This window comes from Pelophylax lessonae (assembly GCF_965119305.1).
Source record: "Pelophylax lessonae genome assembly, chromosome: 2".
NCBI classification, from domain to species: Eukaryota; Metazoa; Chordata; class Amphibia; order Anura; family Ranidae; genus Pelophylax; species Pelophylax lessonae.
Window position 1 is genome coordinate 100,160,761 of NC_138769.1, and position 22,989 is coordinate 100,183,749.

General features: G+C 43.8%; 2 protein-coding genes across 3 annotated transcripts in view; both read right to left on the reverse strand.

Moving 5' to 3' along the window:
* TMEM50B (transmembrane protein 50B) overlaps positions 1 to 14,564 on the reverse strand; it is a 44,462-nt gene extending 29,898 nt beyond the window's left edge. The window contains exon 1 of one of the 2 annotated variants that reach the window (XM_082248382.1): positions 14,464 to 14,564. The gene's annotated coding sequence lies outside the window, so the exon portion shown is untranslated. Of the gene's footprint in view, positions 1 to 14,459 lie in introns of both variants that reach the window. The other variant, XM_082248383.1, reaches the window with a different exon arrangement.
* Positions 14,565 to 19,554: 4,990 nt separating this feature from the next.
* On the reverse strand, positions 19,555 to 20,728 carry DNAJC28 (DnaJ heat shock protein family (Hsp40) member C28). Its single transcript, XM_082248538.1, has one exon. The coding sequence runs from the start codon at positions 20,701 to 20,703 to the stop codon at positions 19,594 to 19,596; it is 1,110 nt and encodes a 369-aa protein (XP_082104664.1). The 5' UTR covers positions 20,704 to 20,728; the 3' UTR covers positions 19,555 to 19,593.
* Between the last annotated feature and the right edge of the window lie 2,261 nt (positions 20,729 to 22,989).

The following is a 22,989-nucleotide window of genomic DNA, read 5'->3' on the forward strand; positions in this document are numbered from 1 at the left end:
TGTCCAAAGTCACATGAAAAGTCGCACAACTCTGAACAAAGTAATTTGGTTAATGTTTACATCTACTTTGAAAGCCTTGCAAAAACTTTTCTATAATTATACACCTAAAAGGACAAGAAAAAGCAAAAACGCCTTTCAGACAAATGTAGAAAACATTGATTTTTCATAATAGGCCTTGTTCACACAGGGCATACTATACTCTATGTCTGTGGAGGGCCGCGTTTACCCCCCCGAAGATGCACAGATGTTCCGTGCATTCCTACTGATGCCTACTGGGACACACCTGCTGTTTTCCAATATGGCATCCATGATGGGTGCGGGGCTGTGTATGCAGCTTCCATTTCAGAGGTTTTCGTACTATTCTGGCATTTTATTTTAGAAAGTAAGGGAACCAGATTATTATTATTTTATTTATTTTTTTACTTTTTTGGTCTTTTTTACCTTTTTATAGTAACCCAGTGGTTAGTAAATGCCACCAAACGAAAGCTCTATCTGTCTGAAAAAAAAAAAAAAATCTGCTTCCCGACCGCCCGCCGCAGGTATACTCCTCATGCGCGAACCAACGTAGGTATACGTCAGTCACGCGCCTTCAGCTAGGGGGCGAGCACACTCCCACCCCCACTCGTCAGCGGGGACTCTGATGCACGGGGCAGGTGGCTCCGATTGCCGCCTGACACCCGCAATCATTCCCCGCTGAGAGAGAAGAACGGTCAGCTGTTGTAAACACAGCCGACCGTTCTTCTCTCTGCCATGATCACAGAGTGCCTGTGAGCCTTCTATATAGGATCACATGTCTCCATGGTCATTTCACAAACCCCGCCCCCATACAGTTAAAAACACGCCCCTAGGTACACATTTAACCCCTTGATCCCTTTTTGTGTTAACCCCTTCCCTGCCAGTGTCATTATTACAGTAACAGTGCATATTTTTAGCATGGATTACTGTAGCAATGTCACTGGTCCCCCCAAAAGTGTCAAAAATGTCAGTTAGGGGTCCGATCTGTCTGCCGCAATGTCGCAGTCCCACAAAAAAAAAAAAAAAAAAAAAATTACAGATTGCCGCCATTACTAGTAAATAATAAAAAATGACATAAATCTTTCCCGTAGTTAGTAAACGCAATAACTTTTGCGCAAACCAATCAAAATAGGCTTATTATGATTTTTTTTACCAAAAATATGTAGCAGAAAACAAATTGGCGTAAAATGTTAAATTTTGATTTTTACATTTTTTTTTTTTGGGAATGTTATAAAGCAGAATGTGAAAAATATATTTTTTTTTTTCAGAATTGTCGCTCTTTTTTTTGTTTATAGCACAAAAAAGAAAAAAAAAAAGAAAAAAAAAAAAAAAAAATCGCACAGGTGATCAAATACCACCAAAAGAAAGCTCTATTTGTGGGAAAAAAAGGACATCAATTTTATTTAGGTACAGCGTCGCACGACTGCGCAATTGTCCGCTAAAGTAACGCAGTGCCGAATCGCAAAATATGGCCTGGTCATTAAGGGGACAAATCCTTCCCGGTCTTAAAGCGGATAAAATTCATTTGGGTACAGTGCTGCAATCACAACACTGAAAACTGACACATGGCCTGGGAATAAAGGGGTATTACAGACTGGTACTCAAGCGGTTAAAGAGAACAGACAGCCTGGTCACAAAAAAAAGTAATAATATCACATAGGGGAATTTTTAAATGCGGCTTTAAAAAAAAAAAAAAGTTACCAAGCGTCTTTGAACCACTTCAATCCAGGATGTTTTTATAAGTTTGACGAACATTAAGTGGTGAATACATAAAACAAAGGCTATTGTTACAATCTCAACCTGGATATGAAAATAACTATTGTCTGCATTTCCTCCATTTGTAACATTCAAATAGATAAAAGCCCATTTCCTAAAATCTCATATAAAGCAGAACTAAATCGTTTAAAATAAAAAAAAAAAAACATAATTGCTAGGAGATGGAGTAGATTGGCAGAAGAGACATGCAAAATCTCCCGAAAAAAAAAAAGAAATTCTCCCTCTCTCCTCTAGTATGTTTTTATTATGTGTACATTGCCCGTGGAGGATGTGCTGTGCGGTAAACATCTCAGCACATGCACAGGAATTGCATCATTAGTGGTCATCCAATGGCCCAACAGGAACGATGCCAAACCTGGAGGCAGCAGCAGAGGTGTCAGCATCAACCACAGCGCATGGAAACCTTCCATTACTGGAGGAGCTCAGAATATACATATATACACAGAGCTTACACTCTAATGACCCACCCCCACACTCTATTATTATTTATATAGCTCTGACATATACCGCAGTGCTGTACAGAGAATGCTGGACCAGTCACATCTCTCTCTGCAACAGAGGAGCTTATATTCTAACAAGCCTCCACAGCCTCACACTATTATTATTATACATTTATATAGCTCTGATACCACAGTGCTGTACAGAGAAGACCAAGCCAGTCACATCAGTCTCTGCACCAGAAGAGCTTGCACTCTAATGTCCTATCACAGTCACACACATGGTTAGGGCCTTTCACACGGGCAATCCGATCCGCCTGTCAGTTTTTCAGGTGGACCGGATCGGATGCTCCATGCATCTCTATGGGGCAGCTGGTGTCAGCGGAGACATGTCCTCTGACACCCGCTGCTGTCCGATTCCGATCCTGTCCGTGAAACCTGGACGGATGAATCCCTATTTTCCATCCATCTGGTGGATTGGATCGGATGAGAATGGATAGGCGGTCCGCTCTCATTCCATCTCCCCATAGAAGACAGCGGGAATCTGACAGCTCTGTCTCTGCACACAGAGCGGAGACGGAGCTGTCATCCGCCTTCTCTGCGGGAATCCACGGATTGACCCCCTGCTGAGCAGAGAACGGACCGCACCGCGTGAAAGGACCCTTATTAATATACATTTATTTGGGTCTGATGTATTCTGTAGTGTTGTGAGAACGCAAGTCATATCAGCACCAGAGGAGCTTACACTCTAATGTCCCCTCCCACAGCCACACACTATTATTATACATGTACATACTGTAACTCTGACATATACCATAGTGCTGTACAGAGGACTCTGAGCCATTCACATCAGTCTCACCACCATAGGAGCTTACACGCTAATGTCCCCCATCACCCACACTTTATTATTACCATAACACATTTAAATAGCACTGACATACACTCACCGTCCACTTTATTAGGTAAACCTGTTCAATTGCTTGGCAACACAAATTGCTAATCAGCCAATCACATGGCAGCAACTCAATGCATTTAGGCATCTAGATGTGGTAAAGACGACTTGTTGAAGTTCAAACCGAGCATCAGAATGGGGAAGAAAGGGGATTTAAGTGACTTTGAATGTGGCATGGATTTTGGTGACAGACGGGCTGGTCTGAGTATTTCAAAAACTGAACTTTCATGCACAACCATCTCTCGGGTTTACAGAGAATGGTCCAAAAAAGAGAAAATATCCAGTGAGTGGAAGTTGTGTGGAGGAAAATGCCTTGTTGATGTCAGATGAGAATGGGCAGACTGGTTAGAGATGAGAGAAAGGCAACACTTATGGCACTTTTCCACTGCAAGTACCAGCTCGGCTCTACTCGGACCTGCTTGGCCCGGTTTGCTTTTCCACTGCTGGTACCGCATGGTACGGTGTTGGAACGGTTCGGTACGGTATGGTTTGCTTTTCCACTAAAGTAGTACTAAAGTTAAGTGGGTGATATTCTCTGACCAATCAGTGGCTAGTAGTGACTGCATGCAAAGGATTGTGGGATATGGTACCGGGTATGGTACCTCTTGGAACCACAATCGAGTAGGTACTGTTTTTGAGAGCCGTACCGTTCGGTTCCATGCAGTGGAAAAGCGCCGCCGTACCGTACTGAACAGTTCCTACACCATACCATGCGGTACCAGCAGTGTAAAAGCACAAAAGCGAGCCGAACCGTTCAGTTCCATGCAGTGGAAAAGCGCCATAACTAAAATAACCTCTCGTTACAACCAAGGTGTGCAGAATACTATCTCTGAACGCACAACACATGGAACCTTGAAGCTGATGGGATACAGCAGCAGAAGACCACACCGGGTGTCACTTCTTTCAGCTAAGAACAGGAAACTGAGGCTACAATTCGCACAGGCTCACCAAAATTGGACAAAAGAAGATTGGAAAGACGTTGCCTGGTCTGATGAGTCTCAATTTCAGCTGCGACATTCAGATGGTAGGGTCAGAATTTGGTGTAAACAACATAAAAGCATGGATCCATCCTGCCTTGTATCAATGTTTCAGGCTACTGGTGGTGGTGGTGTAATGGTGTGGGGGATATTTTCTTGGCACACTTTGGGCCCCTTAGCACCAATTGAGCATCGTTTAACCACTTTAGCCCCGCTCACTTTGCTGCTACTGCAGCAAAGTGGCTCGTTCCCGTCCAGCGACGTAGACCTACGTCGCTGGACTCCGCCCCTTGTGGGCGGCGCGCGCGCGCTGCCGGAGGCTCGCTCCCGCTGTTTTCAGTCACAGCGGGAGTCGGGCCGGGGGAGGAGCAGCCTTGATCGTCGGGGATCGAGTCTGGAGATCCGCCCGCTGTGTGTAAACACAGTGGGTGGATCTCTGAAGTGACAGGCAGGGTCAGATTGCAGGGTTCAGCATAGCTGAACCCTGGATCTGTCCTTGTGTCACTCAGTCACCTCCCCCCCCACACGTCAGTAAGCACCAGGCATACATTAACCCCTCCCTCTCCAATAAAATTAACCCCTTCCCTGCCAGTGTAATTTTTACAGTAACAGTGCATATATATAGCACTGATTACTGCAGTAATGTCACTGGTACCCCCAAAAGTGTCAAAAATGTCAGTCAAGGGTCTGATCTGTCCGCCGCAATGTCACAGTCCCGCAAAAGAAATTGCAGATCGCCGCCATTACGCGTTAAAAAAAAAAAACACCAAAAATGACAAAAATCTTTCCCTTAGTTAGTAAACGCAATAACTTTTGCGCAAACCAATAAAAATACGCTTATTGTGATTTTTTTTACCAAAAATATGTAGCAAAAAACAAATTGGCCAAAAATTATAAAAAATTTTGATTTTTACATTTTTTTGGGGGGGAATTTCATATAAAAAAAAAATGTGAAAAATATTGTTATTTTTTCAAAATAAACGCTCTTTTTTTGTTTATAGCGCAAAAAGTAAAAATCGCACAGGTGATCAAATACCACCAAAAGAAAGCTCTATTTGTGGGAAAAAAAGGACGTAAATTTCGTTTGGGTATGGCTTAGCACGACCGCGCAATTGTCAGTTAAATTTGCACAGCGCCGAATCGCAAAAAGTGGCCTGGACGGAAGACAGCAAAATCCTCCGGTGGTAAAGTGGTTAAATGCCACGCCCCACCTGAGTATTGTTGCTGACCATGTCCATCCCTTTATGACTACAGTGTACCCATCTTCTGATGGCTCCTTCCAGCAGGGTCATGCACCATGTCACAAAGCTCCAATCATCTCACCACTGGTTTCTTGAATATGACAATGAGTTCACTGTACTCCAATGGCCTCCACACTCACCAGATCTCATCCAATAGAGAAACCTTTGTGGTGGAACGGGAGATTCGAATCTTGGATGTGCAGCCGGCAAATCTGCAGCAACTGTGTGATGCTATCATGTCACTATGGACCAAAATCTCTGAGGAATGTTTCCAACACCTTGTTGAATCTATGCCACGAAGAATGAAGGCAGTTCTGAAGGCAAAAGGGGTCCAACCCGGTACTAGCAAGGTGTGCCTAATAAAGTGGCCGGTGAGTGGATACCACAGTGCTGTACAAAGGACACTGAGCTTCTCACAATAGCACCAGAAGAGCTCACATTCTAATGTTCCACCACAGTCACACACAATTATTTTACATTTATATAGCTCTGACATATACAACAGTACTGCACAGAGAACAAAGAGCCAAGTCACATCAGTCTCTGCACCAGAAGAGCTTACACTCATATCTAAATCTGGATTTCAATCGGCAGCTTTAATTATCCACTAGCCAACCGGAATACGTACATTTATGTTGTGGTTTGCAAGTGGTTTACCGGGATTATGGCTAAAGGTATCATCCATAACCCGGTATCGTATTTAGTAGCCGGCGGCTGGCTTTCTCACGAAACAGTTTTAAGTGGCACAGGAGCCGCTGAAACGGTTTTCAAAGCGACATAAGGGGACGTCTCCCCTCCCGCTGCTCGCCGGTATTTCTCTGGGCTTACAGTTTCTGCCGGTTCACCTGAGAAACTATCCGACGGTGTGGGCGGCTCTCCCATTGGCAACCAAAGAGTAGATACTCTGACCACCTCTATGGCCTTGGACGACCAGAGCAACGTGTCACTTTCTGTCCAGGCTGGAAGTAACTCATTTTTTTTTTTAAAGTAAAAGATCAAAAAAATGTTTTTTGATTTTTTTTGCTTTTAAAAAGGTAAAGGAGACATCTGGGGTCTTTCTGACCCCAGATCTCTCCATAAGTGCCGGTTCACACTTCCGCGTTTGCGGAGATCGCATGTAATTCGGAGCGCACTGCTCCTAATTACATGCGATCTGATGTGCGGATGCGAGCTCAGCCATTACACTTTGTATGGCTGAATTCGCACTGTATCCGCACCAAACATGCACAGGAGGCTTTTTTTGAGCCGCAGTAGAATCGAATCGCACAGTGGTTCACACTTGTGCGATCGGATTCTGTGCGTACTTGCAGATCGCACTGCGATATGCGATCGCAACTGGGGGGTGTCGTTAACTTTTAATTGACACCCCCTGCGTATCGCATATGGCAGTGTGAACTGCCAGATTTGCGGATGCGATGCGGGAACACGCTGCATATTTGCAGCGTTCCCGCATCGCACAAATGTGAACCGGCACTTAAAGCGGAGTTCCACCCTGGATTTTTTTTTTTTTTTTTTTTTAAATACCCCCGGGACAGTCAGGGCTAGTACATTCGACAATGGCTAGCCTCTGATCTGTCCCGGGTTGCACTTACCTGGTAGGACAAATACTTACCTTGCAAACGTCTTGTCCAGCGCTGCCATCTCAGATGTGGGCAGCTTGAAGCCAGCGAGATCCCTTTCGGAGTCTTCTTCCGCCTTCTTTGGTCCCACGATGCTCTGCGCCGACCCCGACGTCACTTCCGGGTCGCGCGCGTCATCCCTCTACAGCTTCTGGGCATGCCCAGAAGCTGTTTAGAAGGGGATGACGCGCGCGACCCGGAACTGACGTCGGGGCCGGTGCAGGCGCAATGATTCCTGGGAGCTATGACGTCCAGCTCCCAGGAATCATTGCAGAGCCAGGAAGTGACGACGGGCCGCGGCCGAGGAAGGAAGTAAGGTAAGTATATTTTCTTCGCTACGAGGTAAGTAAAAAAAAAAAAAAAAAATATGCGATTATCCATTTCTTTTTCAGGTGACCCGGAGCGAGAAGATGGAGGTAAGTATTAAATTAGGGTGGAACTCCACTTTAAGAGGACTTGTCATCCTTAATTCTATTACAAGTGATGTTTACATTTCTTGCAATCGGAATAAAAGTGGTTAAAAAAAATAAATAAATTAAAGATAAAAGAAAGAAATTTAAAGTGCCCCATACCTCCTTGCTTACAGTAGCAAACACATATGTAAGTCGCACACACATATGTAAACGGCATTCGCAACACACATGTGAGATATCACCGAGAATGTTAGAGCGAGAGCAAAAATTCTAGCACTAGCCCTTCTCTTTAACTCTAAACAGGTAACCTGTAAAGGCATTTAAAGCGTTGCCTATGGAGATTTTTAAGAGTTTAAGGTTTCCACTATTGCAAGATCAGGTGCCGATTGCCAACATCCCAATTATACGTAGAGAAAAAAAGCCAAAACCCCCATTAGAAATTGGGACTTTGAGGGGCAACCAGTACACCGCAATCATATATTAAAAAATATCAATTTATTGTTACATATTAAAGCGGTTGTATCCTGTGTACAAAAAAAAAAAAAAAAAAACCCTGCAGGACAATGGCATAATGTGCTGGTATGCATCGCATACTAGTACATTATGAACTACTTACCTTAGAACGAAGCCCCCACACGGTCGCCTGGACACCGCTGAGGGAGCTGACATCTTCCCTTGGCGTCTCTTCCGGGTTCGGCGGCTCCGGCGCTGTGATTGGCCGGAGCCGCGATGACGTACCTCCCATGCATGCGCGGGAGTTCACTTTCTGGCAAGGAGCTCTGAAGGTCCGGCAAGATACGCCAGACCTTTAGAGCACATGCGACACTGGTGTCAGCAGCTGCATGCTGGGTGAATGTCTCCTAAACCGTGCCGGTATAGAAGATATTAATTGTACCTACAGGTAAGACCTTATTATAGACCTTATTATAGGCTTACCTGTAGGTAAAAATGAAAAAGCGGAGTATACTATGGCTTTAAAAAGATTCCAATGCTAAAAAAGGACAAAACGACATAAGGGATAAAATACACCGCCTATTATACAAACATCATGTTCATAGATGCATATATCTGGAGTTTTGCTGTCTCCATTCTACCCGATGCCTTTCAGGTCAACAACCTTTCTTCAGGTGTATATTTTACAAGAGATGCATCTGTTCAACAGTTTCTATCAATAGAAAAACAACATTGTAACAGTAGTATAAGTAAATGCCCAGAGCCTCATTGCTGCTTATTTTCCTAAGGTGCCTACCACCACAAAAAATTAATAGGGTATTGTATGGCCGTGTTGGTATTTAAAAAAAAAAAAAGGAATACTGCCTCTGCTTGGATAAGGGAACCAATGAGGCGTTCCTGCCGCTGGGCCGCTGATGTCGGGACGCCAAAGGGTAAGTGGATACTACAAGAGATAGTAAGGTGCTATTTAAAAGTTCCAGTCACCTGTGGACTCACCTGTCCCATGGTCCAGAGGTGTGCTCAACCCAGTCGGTCTCACCAGCTGTCTTCGGTCCCCGGTGCCAGCATACTATATATACTATCTTTACAGCCGGGTGCCCACTGCGCATGTGCGAGTCACACTGTGCATCGTGAATGGTGGATGTAGTCTTCTGGGACCGGTCACTGTCCCAGAAGACCGCGGGGGGGGGGGGGGGGCTGGAGAACTTCTGCTGAGGTGCTTGAAGGGAGATTGGGAAGCAGGTACCAAAATGGAATACTTGGTGTCCCCCCCCCCCCCGATTCGTCAAAAGTGCCAATTGTTCAGGAGGAGCGGGGAAGGAGTCCTTATAGCGGGGAACGAGTCCTTAAAGCAGGGAACGAGTCCTTAAAGCAGGGGAACGAGTCCTTAAAGTGGGAAAACGAGTCCTTAAAGCGGGAAAACGAGTCCTTAAAGCGGGAAAACGAGTCCTTAAAGCAGGGAACGGGTCCTTAAAGCAGGGAACGAGTCCTCAAAGCGGGGAACGAGTCCTCAAAGCGGGGAACGAGTCCTCAAAGCGGGGAACGAGTCCTTAAAGCAGGGAACGAGTCCTTAAAGCAGGGAACGAGTCCTCAAAGCAGGGAACGAGTCCTCAAAGCGGGGAACGAGTCCTCAAAGCGGGGAACGAGTCCTTAAAGCGGGGAACGAGTCCTTAAAGCGGGGAACGAGTCCTTAAAGCGGGGAACGAGTCCTTAAAGCAGGGAACGAGTCCTTAAAGCAGGGAACGAGTCCTTAAAGCGGGGAACGAGTCCTTAAAGCGGGGAACGAGTCCTTAAAGCAGGGAACGAGTCCTCAAAGCGGGGAACGAGTCCTTAAAGCGGGGAACGAGTCCTTAAAGCAGGGAACGAGTCCTTAAAGCAGGGAACGAGTCCTTAAAGCGGGGAACGAGTCCTTAAAGCGGGGAACGAGTCCTTAAAGCAGGGAACGAGTCCTTAAAGCAGGGAACGAGTCCTTAAAGCGGGCAACGAGCCCTTAAAGCGGAACTTCCCCTTTTGGGTAGAGCTCCCCTTTACCAGTAGGAAACATGTGGTGCGAATATATTACTAATCCTAAAGGGCTTTAAACTTTTTTTTGCTCAATCACCCATCCATAGTGTGGTCTTAATATCAACAACTTGCAAGTTACCTGTGGGGTCATATCATGTGGAAGGGCAGTCAATGGTTGCCCTCGCGGGGTGATGTTTTTATAGACTTCCTTTAGATCCCAGAGTGGGATATGTCCCTGTAATGAATAAGTATGGTGGGAATACATAATGTCTATGGGGCACATATGACCTCTATACAATATATCAAAGCTGTTATTGTAGCATAAAGCACACCAGTAGGTTTTCCTCTCTGCCTCAGGGAGGGGGGGGGCCCAGAATACTGAAAGTTACCTTCTATGGTGCATGAAGGTGTTCGTGTGTTCTCCTCCCAGGGATAGCACTGATTGCAAACCATCCCTGGGTCTAAATATGGCAGCCCGAACGCCGGCGTATGCACATAGCGAGGTTTTTTTTAAGTACTGTAGTTTGTCGCCATTCCACGAGCGCGCCCAATTTTAAAATGTAACATGTTAGGTATCTATTTACTCGGTGTAATGTCATCTTTCACATTATAGAAAAAAATTGGGGTAAATATTGTTTTTTTTTTTTTTTTTAATTCATTAACACCTAAAGACCCAGCCTATTTCTGAAATTTGTTGTTTACAAGTTAATCAGTATTTTTTGCTGGAAATTACTTAGAACCCCCAAACACACAATATATTATATATATATATATATAACACATATACAGTGCTTTGCGAAAGTATTCGGCCCCCTTGAACTTTTTGACCTTTTGCCACATTTCAGACTTCAAACATAAAGATATAAAACTGTATTTTTTTTTGTGAAGAATCAACAACAAGTGGGACACAATCATGAAGTGGAAAGGAATTTATTGGATATTTCAAACTTTTTTAACAAATAAAAAACTGAAAAATTGGGCATGCAAAATTATTCAGCCCCCTTAAGTTAATACTTTGTAGCGCCACCTTTTGCTGCGATTACAGCTGTAAGTCGCTTGGGGTATGTCTCTATCAGTTTTGCACATCGAGAGACTGAAATTTTTGCCCATTCCTCCTGGCAAAACAGCTCGAGCTCAGTGAGGTTGGATGGAGAGCGTTTGTGAACAGCAGTTTTCAGTTCTTTCCACAGATTCTCGATTGGATTCAGGTCTGGACTTTGACTTGGCCATTCTAACAACTGGATATGTTTATTTGTGAACCATTCCATTGTAGATTTTGCTTTATGTTTTGGATCATTGTCTTGTTGGAAGACAAATCTCCGTCCCAGTCTCAGGTCTTTTGCAGACTCCATCAGGTTTTCTTCCAGAATGGTCCTGTATTTGGCTCCATCCATCTTCCCATCAATTTCAACCATCTTCCCTGTCCCTGCTGAAGAAAAGCAGGCCCAAACCATGATGCTGCCACCACCATGTTTGACAGTGGGGATGGTGTGTTCAGGGTGATGAGCTGTGTTGCTTTTACGCCAAACATAACGTTTTGCATTGTTGCCAAAAAGTTTGATTTTGGTTTCATCTGACCAGAGCACCTTCTTCCACATGTTTGGTGTGTCTCCCAGGTGGCTTGTGGCAAACTTTAAATTACACTTTTTATGAATATCTTTAAGAAATGGCTTTCTTCTTGCCACTCTTCCATAAAGGCCAGATTTGTGCAGTATACGACTGTTTGTTGTCCTATGGACAGAGTCTCCCACCTCAGCTGTAGATCTCTGCAGTTCATCCAGAGTGATCATGGGCCTCCTGGCTGCATCCCTGATCAGTCTTCTCCTTGTATGAGCTGAAAGTTTAGAGGGACGGCCAGGTCTTTGTAGATTTGCAGTGGTCTGATACTCCTTCCATTTCAATATTATCGCTTGCACAGTGCTCCTTGGGATGTTTAAAGCTTGGGAAATCTTTTTGTATCCAAATCCGGCTTTAAACTTCTCCACAACAGTATCTCGGACCTGCCTGGTGTGTTCCTTGTTCTTCATGATGCTCTCTGCGCTTTAAATGGACCTCTGAGACTATCACAGTGCAGGTGCATTTATACGGAGACTTGATTACACACAGGTGGATTCTATTTATCATCATTAGTCATTTAGGTCAACATTGGAACATTCAGAGATCCTCACTGAACTTCTGGAGAGAGTTTGCTGCATGAAAGTAAAGGGGCTGAATAATTTTGCACGCCCAATTTTTCAGTTTTTTTTTGTTAACAAAGTTTGAAATATCCAATAAATTTCATTCCACTTCATGATTGTGTCCCACTTGTTGTTGATTCTTCACAAAAAATTACAGTTTTATATCTTTATGTTTGAAGCCTGAAATGTGGCAAAAGGTTGCAAAGTTCAAGGGGGCCGAATACTTTTTCGCAAGGCACTGTGCATATATCACATACACACACACACACACACACACACATATATATATATATTTAGCAGAGACTCTGGAAAATAAATTAAAATGGCGGTCATTTGCACCATTTTATGTCACATGGTATTTGTACAGCGGTCTTCCAAATGCAATTTTTTGGGAAAAAATACACTTTACTGAATTTAGAAAAAACGAAACAGTAAAGCTAGCCCAGTTTTTTTTTTTGTATATTGTGAAAGATGATGTTACGCCAAGAAAATAGATACCTAACATGTCATGCTTTAAAATTGAACGAACTCGTAAAATGGTGACAAACTGCGGTAGTAAAAATCTTCATAGAAATTTTTTTTAATGGCTACCTGTTTAGCTAGAATTATTGCTCTCGCTCTAATGATTGCGGCGATACCTTACGTGTGATTTAAACACGGTTTACATTTGCAGGCAAACGAGCACCTGGAAACGGGGACACTTTCAACATTTTTTTTTTCAACTGTCCCTTTAAAAAAAAAAAAAATAAATCTGATCACTTTTATTGCGGTCATAAGGAATGTAAACATCCCTTGTGACAGTAATAGGCAGTGACAGGTACTCTTTATGGAGGGATCGTGGGTCTAAAAGACCCCAAACCCCTCCTCTGCACTTCAAAGTATTCAAGACATTAAAATCCGTGTTTTTCAATACTTTAGACTTTTTTAAATCGGCGCCGTCGGCTGCTGAGTAAACCAGAAGTGACATCAGGAAGGCGTTTCCGGGTTACTACATCGGAGACCCAATCAAAGCCAATTCTGGCTTCATTTGGGACTCCGGCCAGCCAGTGAACGTGCCGGCTGGTCACTGGGGTCTCCCCCGGTGGGATGGGAGACCCGGGGAGGATCGGTGGGATGGGAGACCCGGGGAGGATCGGTGGGAGGGGAGACCCCGGGAGGATCCGTGGGAGGGGAGACCCCGGGAGGATCCGTGGGAGGGGAGACCCCGGGAGGATCCGTGGGAGGGGAGACCCCGGGAGGATCCGTGGGAGGGGAGACCCCGGGAGGATCCGTGGGAGGGGAGACCCCGGGAGGATCGGTGGGAGGGGAGACCCCGGGAGGATCGGTGGGAGGGGAGACCCCGGGAGGATCGGTGGGATGGGAGACCCCGGGAGAATCGGTGGGAGGGGCGACCCCGGGAGGATCGTGGGAGGGGCGACCCCGGGAGGATCGGTGGGAGGGGCGACCCTCCCACTGCTTGTGATAACAGTCGAGTGGCTGCTTAGCCGCATTGGTTGATATCACTTGAAAGCCGACCATTTGCTCTAAAAAAAAACAGGACCGGGGTGATGCCTCTAGGCATCACCTCGGTACAACCAATTACTCAAAATGAGGTAGAGGTATGTGATTTTGCAGGAAGTGGTTAAAGTGGATCTTTTTCCCCAAAAAAAAAATTGTGTTTGCAAATTTGCTGTGCAAATACCGTGTGACATAAAAAATTGCCACGGAAAAAAGTATAATGTTTGGTGGTTATAAGTAATTTCCTAGCAAAAAAAAAAAAAAATACAGATTTATACTTGTAAACAAAAAGTGTCAGAGAAAGTCTGGTCAGCAAGTAGCTAATAAAAAGAAATCTGGTGATCCTGCCATAAAAGGTCTTCTTCAGGCACTTCCTGTTCTGAGGTGACAACCATCTCCCAATTGTTCTTCTGAGTTGTCACCCTGGTCTCCAAGTGATGTGCTGTACAACCAGTGATGACACCAGTGATTGCACAGCACATTTCCCAGGAATGTCACCGTCAGAAAGCCAAGCCAGAGCACAAAGGTGGGCAGGGAGTGGTGTAAAGAAGCTGGAGGCGATCAGCAGTGAAATTATAAAGGATAAATCAGCATTTAATTGTAGAGAAGTCCCCTGATTAGAACACACACAGCTGCCCCATACTCAGAGCCATTCACAGCTACTTCCCCTGAACAGATACAATGTTATTGTTTGGAATAGAAGGAGGTGAGGGATACCTATATCACATCATGAGCCATCCCACCCCCCTACTCTGCACTGCACCCAGCCAGGCATGCTGCCACTTCTAGTCCCCCTGCAGGTCACATGACCCTGGCCTGGCAGGGAACACACAGGACATGGGGTATCAGGGTGACCAGCAACACTCAGGCCACGCCCAGAACTAAACGAGTCCCTCACTTACCCTCTGCAGTTCTCTCTGGCAGAATTTCTCCAATACAATCCTATACGTCACGGCGTCTGAGGGCGTGTTCCTCAACTTCCAATCGCACGCTCCGCACCACCCAATCAGGGGAAAGGGGGTCGGGCTGCAGACTGAAGCTCCACTTTTGACAGGAAACATGTGACCTCCATTCCATCTTTTCTTTTTTTTAATGAACTTTAATGTAACAAGTATTCAAGCAGTTGTAACGTGAGATTTACCAGTCACTAAAAAAAGGAAGTGGAGGTCACATCTTTCCTGTCACAACGAGGACTGTAGACTGGAGCTCCACTTTTGATAGGAAACATGTGACCTCCACTCCACTTTTTTTTTTTTTTGTTTTTTTTTATGAACTTTAATGTAACAAACATTCAATAGAAACAGTGTAAAGCTGGCCATACACTAGCCGAAATAACGGGCGAACTCATTTTCGAAAAACGAAAAATCGACCGTGAGAAAAGACGATCGTGCCATTATGTGATGACCGAACTTCGAACGATAAATCGTTCAATGCACATAAATGAATGCGTGTTTCGTTCAGTTTGTCACATATGCCTAGTGCAAACAGGTCGGCCGAGAAACACATTAACCACTTTAGCCCCGGAGGATTTGGCTGCTCGATGCCCAGGCCCTATTTTGCGATTCGGCACTGCGTGATTTTAACGGACAATTGTGTGGTCATGCGACACTGTACATAAACTAAATTGACGTCCTTTTTTTCCCACAAATAGAGCTTTCTTTTGGTGGTATTTGATCACCTCTGCAATTTTAATTTTTTGCGCTATAAACAAAAATAGAGCGACAACTTTGAAAAAATAACAATATTTTTCACATTTTTTATATGAAATTCTCAAAAAAAATGTAAAAATCAAAATGTTTTAACTTTTTAGGCCAATGTGTTTTCTGCAACATATTTTTGGTAAAAAAAAAAAAAAAAAAAAATCGCAATAAGCGTATTTTGATTGGTTTGCGCAAAAGTTATTGCGTTTAGTAACTACGGGAAAGATTTATGTCATTTTTATTGTGTTTTTTTTTTATACTAGTAATGGTGGTGATCTGGAATTTTTATTTGCGGGACTGCGACATTTTTGACACTTTTGGGGGTACCAGTGACATTACTAAAGTAATCAGTTCTATAAATATGCACTGTTACTGTAATTATGACACTGGCAGGGAAGGGGTTAACTGTACTGGTGATCAAGGGGTTAACTGTCAGGGGGCGTGGCTTGTGAAGTAATCACAGAGACATGCGATCCTACATAGCAGGATCACATAGCCTCTGTGATTACTTCAGGGAGAATGACAGACGGATGTGTGTACATCAGCCGTCTGTCCTTCTTTCTCTGCTGCGGGAGATTGCGAGTGGCCAGCTAAAAATATGCACTGTTACTGTAATAATGACACTGGCAGGGAAGGGGTTAACACCGTTGGTGATCAAGGGGTTAAATGTGTGCCTCACGCTTACTAACGTGTGTGGGGGTTGTGTGACACAGACACAGATCGCAGGTTCAGCTATGCTAAATCCTGTGATCTGTCCCTGCCTGTCACAGAGAAGATCCGCCTGCTTTGTTTACATAAGCGTGCAGATTCTCTCACTCTTTCCCCTACGATTGGGGAAGAGAGACGGTGATCACCGCATCTCCTCCCCTGGCCCAACTCCTGTCTAAACACAGCGGGAGCATTTTGGCCTAAATATATGACAAAAATTGAATATATTGGATATTTTTTAACTGTCAAAGTAGAAAATGTCAATTTTTCGCAAAAGTTTAGCTTTTTTTATTAATATCGCAAAAAATAAAAAGCGCAGAGGTGATGAATTACTACCAAAAGAAAGCTCTGTTTGTGGGAAAAAAAGGACGTAGCTTGCAGCATTGCATGACCGCGCAATTGTCAGTTAAATTTGTGCAGCGCCAAGTTGAAAAAAAGTGGCCTGGTCATTAAGCAGGTCTGGTCTTAAAGTGGTTAAAAGATCCATTATTTATTTTCCACATATCTTACTTTTGTTGCTGTTTTAAGCTGAAGCACCCAGTTGGCCCTAGTATCTCCCCACACACTGTAGGTGGCTCTGCCTCTCTCACCTGCTTGGAGCTTGGAGCTCATCCAGTGGGGGTTACATAGTTACATAGTAGTTGAGGTTCAATAAAGACAATAGTCCATCCAGTTCAACCTGTGTAGGTGTGTGTGGCCATGTAGGCCATGTAGGCGTCGGCATCCACACTGCACCCTGGTCATCTGCATCCCCCTTGTCCCCATCCTGCACCCAGTAGAGCCCCTCAGGAGATCAGATTTGTGGGTGCCATTGGGATACAAGCTGTCACTTGTAAACATAGAAGCCGGACTTTTGTGTTTACAAGTGATAGCGATGAGCAGGGAGCAGAGGGCCTGAGCCAGAGGTGGTGGAACTGAGTTCCACCAAGTTCCAGCTGAAAAAAAGCCCTGGATATCCAACATATCAAACCTTAAATTTGTGTGCGCTGGATATAGTGAAAAATTTCAGTACCCTAAATTTTCTATAGGTGAAGCTTCGAAAGCCCCCTATAGGTCATCAGTTAAGTGTTATGGGGGAGGTCTGGTGCTGCAATTATTGCTCTCACTCCAGCGTGCGCACCGATATGTAACGTGTATTGCAATTGACGTTTTCAAGCTAGGCGCCGCCGACGCGTGTTTATGTTCGTATGTGCGTATATGTGGGGGGGGGGGGCACATACATTTTTTGTGGGGGATTTTATGTGCTTGGGTGTAACTTTATTTTTTTTGTTTGAAGTTTTTTTTTTTTTTAACTTAGTTGCATAGGCAGTTTTTGGTAAAGGTGAACTAACCTTTTATATCAGGCCACCGTGTTGCAGCTCAGTTTCAGGGTCTTGGCAATCTGCTTATAGCCTAGACCATCTTTATGTAGAGCAATAATTTATTTTTTTCAGATAGATTCACAGAGAGTTCTTTGCCATGAGGTGCCATGTTGAACTTCCAGTGACCAGTATGAGAGAGTGAGAGCGATAACACCAAATTTAACACACCTGCTCTCCATTCACAGTGTTGTTACATGAAAAGATATAATAAATTTGCATCATTGGCGCATGCACTCTGAAGGAATGGCCACCCGGGTCATTTGTTCAGAGCCCCTTGCCGTGACGGGAGGCTCCTGCGCACATGTGCTGGAGTAACGGCGAGTCACACAGCCGGAGTCCACGAACCCAGAAGGAAGACGGGCGAAGATGGATGTGGCCTCCAGCGGTGACAACGAGGGCTTCGTTTGCAGGCAAGTTTCACATAATGTGCTAGTATGTGATGCATACTAGCACATTATGCCTTTACTTTGCAGGTCAGGGGAAAAAAAGTACGGCACTTTACTTCCTCTTCAAGGAGTCTGAACACTGGATGGAAGAGCAACAGAGACACTTTTGGACATCAAAGTTGCACTAACAGTGACTAACAAGTTAAAGCTGAACTCCAGATAACACTTTTGAAGCAGTTACAGCAATATTTTTTTACTTATGAGATAATAATTTTACATAAATAAATAAAAGCTGACCATTGCACTCACCCCTGTCAGTGTTAATTAGTTTAAAAACTAACGCATTTCGGCTATACAGCCTTCCTTATAGCATACTATAATCTAAAAAAGACATTGCTTATTTTTCAGATTATAGTATGTTATCAGCAAGACTGTATAGCCCAAACGTGTTAGCTTTTTACACTGTATCCATATCATGTAGCCAATAAAAAGTAAACAGAAGAGTATAAGTGTGAGCAGCTCTTTTTTTCCTTTGGACTATTATATGAGGAATTGTACATCCCAGCTTGTGCACCAGTCTCCAGCAGGTTTGCCTAATGTCCAGCGGTTGAGCTTGGATAGGATTCTTGTTTTCGTTTGTTAATTTGTTTGTCTCATCCCTCTAACTGCCACTTTTGTTGAAAGATAACAGACTTAGGCTTCATTCACACTTGTACAACTCCAAAGTTGCGCCGACTTTGGAGTGAAACTTTGATGCAACTTTGGATGGGTGCGACTTGGATATGACTTTGGCTTTAAACATTCAGATATGAATTTCATGCAACTTTTGAGGGTTAACATTGAAGTCTATGGCCCTCAAGTTGCATGAAAGTCGAACCAAAATAGTCCATAAACTACTTTGAAGTCGCTGCAACGTTACGTCGCACATACTGTATATGAATGGTTATCACTGGAAAACAACTTGTCATGCGACTTTGATGTCCAAACAGGAAAAAAGACTAAAAAAGAAAATGAATGCAGCCACCACATCTAGGAATTGATAAGCTGCAATTTATTACATTTTTGTTATTGGGTTTATTATTGCTTTAAGTACATGGATTCCTTTAACAGTGGCTGGACTCTAGAGGCTAGCCTTTTAAATTACTAAAACTGGGAGCTAAAAACTAGTGATCGACCGATATCGGTTTTCTGTTGCCGATACCGATATTTTGGTCAATGCATATCGGTATCAGCCCAAATGGGCCGATATTTTCGTACATTTATAAAAAAAAAGTTTTTCTTTTTTTTCTTTGACAGGTACTCTTGTGGAGATATATGGGGGTCTAAAAGACCCCAAACCCCTCCTCTGCACTTAAAAGCATTCAACGGCAAGTTTTGCTGTTTTGAATGCTCACATTTTTTTAATCTGACGCCAGTACCCGGAAGTGATGTCATGACATCACTTCCGGGTTTTTGCATGGAGACCCGATCAGAGTTGAATGCGGCTTTGATCGGGTCTTTGGCGGCCATGCAGGCTGGTTGCCCGGGTCTCCTGGTGGGCGAGCCGTGGAAGGCGGCGGGGGAAGGCGGCGGGGGAGGGCGTCCCCTCCCACTCCTTGTAATGACAGCTGAGTGGCTTCTCAGCCGCATCGGTTTTCATTACAAGACAGCTGACCATCGGCTATGGACGCCGGTACCGGGATGATGCCTCTAGCTGCAGGTATCACTCTGGTACAAGCACTTTCTCGAAATATCGGCAATTTCGGTAACCTCAGGGGCCGATTACGATATATCGAGGAAAGTGCAGAACGGCCCTCAATATATTGGCTTTGCCGATAATCAGTCGATCCCTACTAAGAATGTTTTAACCTGAAGAGAATATTAGACACTTTTTATAACTATTTACTTTCTTTATTAAATTGATTTATCCAATTTAATATGATTTCCATAGGACTGGTTTGCTTTAGGTCCATGTTTTTCTTTGCTTCCATCTTAATTGCTGCTTCCATTTCCTCCTTTAGCACACAGTAGGCCTGCTCAGCTCGAGAAATTTCTTTATTGACGTTAAAATGCACCATCTGTCGGCTCATCAGGGGCACAACCAGGTTAAAGTCATTCACTTTCTTGTTTAGCTTTGTTATATTTTCTCTGAAAATCTTACAGATTTCCATCCATTCCTTTTCCTTTGAATAAGTCATGGGCTCTCCTATTTTCTTACGAGAGGCTACCAAATCATTTCGAAGCTTATCAATCGTATCTCGTATCTCCTTTTGCAGAACGATCCATTCAGGCTGATAACCATTATCTATTAGAATTCGGTTGAGATTGTGAGTCATCGGGTCGATATGTGGACACGTGGAAAACTTGGTAATGGGCTTTCCTTTGCCACTGAGGTTGTCAAAGTCTCCCTTTGCTATGGACTCTTGGATCAGGTCTTCTACCAAACGTTCTATGGCTTGAGTTATTTTCGCCTTTTTACTGTGCCTGATGTCCTTTGCAACCATTGAGTTCTCAGCGTACTCCTGTTCAAATTTTTTCTTTCGAAAATCCAGAACTTGGTCTGCTGCTCGGTCTACACGAAACTGGATGTACTGTCTCTGCCGCTGGCTAGGGGTGCCATAACCAACTCCTTCATAGCTCAAGTAATGCCTATGCTGTGGTGTCTTGTACTCCGAGGTCTTCTCCTCATCATCTTCAAGGGCTTTTGCGGTCTTTGCCTCTTGAGCCAAGTGTGTCAGGAGGTTTCTGTAGGCTTCATCGATCTGAATGAACATGTTGGCGTTGGCAGTGATGGCACCACTATCTGGATGATATTTCTTTGCCAAAAGCCTATAGGAGTGTCTAACTTCATCTGCAGAGGACCCTTCCGGAACATTTAGAAGTTGATAACAGTCCTTAATGTTCCTTTTGGGCTTGTAGGTTGAATACATATAGACAGATGGGTTCCATGAACATACAGAAAGTGAGTACTTTATATTTTGAGGCAAAAAGACCCGTACAAGTTTCATGATGGTAATTCTGTTCTTAAATAAACCTAAAATAATAATAAAAATAAAATTAGGAAAAAATAGCTTTGGGATGAAAAAAAAACCCCATAAAAGTTGCTAATTGGTTGACATAGGTCCTTGTCCTTTATACAAGACTTAAGCCCCGTACACACGTACCGATTGTTGGCTGTAAATATTCGACCGCCGAACGATCGGTCGATTGTCGGCTTGTTAGTATGATGCTTCCGACAACAAACAGCGACTTTTCGGCCGAACAGAATCGGGTGTGCAGGCTATAAAATTTTTGTTGGCCGTCACCAGAACGGCCGATTGTTCGCCAGTCAGTACAGAATTCGGCCGACAAACAGCAGATTAGCAAGACTGGGCATGCTCAAAAAAGAAAAAACACGCGGAAAGTTGACCATCACATGACATCACTTCTGCAGTCGGCTGTTGTTGGCCGACAAAATTCGTGTGCAGTCTTTTGCACTTTTCAGCCGACAAGACAGCACCGAACAAAAGACAGCCGATCGTTCGGCCGACATTCGGTACGTGTGTACGGGGCTTTAGTAGAAAAGAGAAAAGTCCTCCAATAAGATAAATGCCATTTTTTTGTTATAGAACAGAACTGATTTGCTTTAGTGCCTAAAAATTCTCCCTAAGGTAGCCCATGGTATCATTTTACATAGGAGATGCTTTAATTAAATATATATATAGCCCCATTCACACCTAAGCAATTTATAGATTTCTTGGTGCCAACATGGCAGCCTACTACCACATGTATGCTGCCATGGATTGGTGCCAGGAAAGGAAAATAATGATAAGTATTTTATAAATTTTTCCGTTTGTTTCAGGTATTCCCATTGAAGTCTGTAGAGCCAAAAATACTCAATTCTACCTGAAAAGTAGTTCATGTACTTTGTGGAGTGACAGGCATCCAGCTACAGGAGACAGAATGCTCATATGTGAACAGGGGCTATTGCAAACAATTGAATGTGGCTGGTTTAGAGTTTTGGAGCTTTGAGCATCAAGCTACAAAATGCTTAGGTGTGAATGGGGCCTTATATATATTTAAATAAAGCATCTTCTTTGTAAAAAGATACCATGGGCTACCTTAGGGAGAACTATTAGGCACTAGGAAAGGGCTTGGGCAAGTTCAGATTGTCCCCGCCAGGAAGCTGTCACTGCACACCACCAATCATAGGCAGTGAGGCATTTTTCCGGCCCGCAGCTGCACATACACACGCTGCCTATGATTGGCGGTGTGCCCTGATGGCTTCCAGGCGGGTATGTTTCGAACACGCCTGAGCCCAACATTATTAGGCACGTCTGATTGACAGAAACACTCGCCACCCAGATAAATTGTCAAACTTGCTAGAAAATCTTTGTGTGATCTGGCTGATGCTTCAAGGTGTAAGGTTCCCAAACTAAGGAAGATATCTCTCTAGCGCTCCTTCTTGATAAGGCGCCTACCATTTCATGACCAAGCTTATGCTGGCCATACACGTATCGAATTTCAGCCGTACAGACTGAATGATTATTCCTCGGTCCAAAGCGAATTGTCCACTAACTGACAGAATAAACTCGTTTACATGATCATTTCCATGATCGTAGTGATCACTCGATAACAAAAAAAGTATAAATTATACAAGACAGAATGTTTTTTTTCCATTTTGATTATAACATACACGTATACACTTTAGTTGAAACTGTAAAAGTTTTCACTTCTGATCCATCGACATTAGCCGGACCCGCGATCAAAATCGTCGGTAAAGTTGGGTCCATTAACGCCACGAATGTCGAATGATATTTCAGAAAACGACCAGCTTCGGCAGAAATGTTATACGTGTATGGCCAGCACTAGCAATTGCTTTTGAACCGATAGAGAGTGAAAAGTTGCTATCTGGTTGATCATAGTCATCGCACTTTGCAGAGTGCCCTGTACACCATTATCACATGCATTTGCTGGTCAGCGACTGTTGATCATTTAAGATTACCAGCATGAAGCGTTGTGTAAATTGACGGTGCTACAGTATATAAGTACCTGTAATAAATAAATAAAATGTCAGGCACATTTCATAAGTGGGGTCATGCAATCAAAAGGTACATCCAACAACAGGTCAGATCCAGGTCTGCACAGAGATCTATATAATATCTGCAATTTTAGAGTTACAGTTTTTTACATTGTAAACTTACCGTGGGAAAGCAGAAACCATCTGTGTGCCCCTTCCTTCCCTCTAGCAAGCTGACATGTTTGTTGTGCAGCAAGAGCTTCTGGGAAATGTGGTCCTGTATTGTAATGTCATA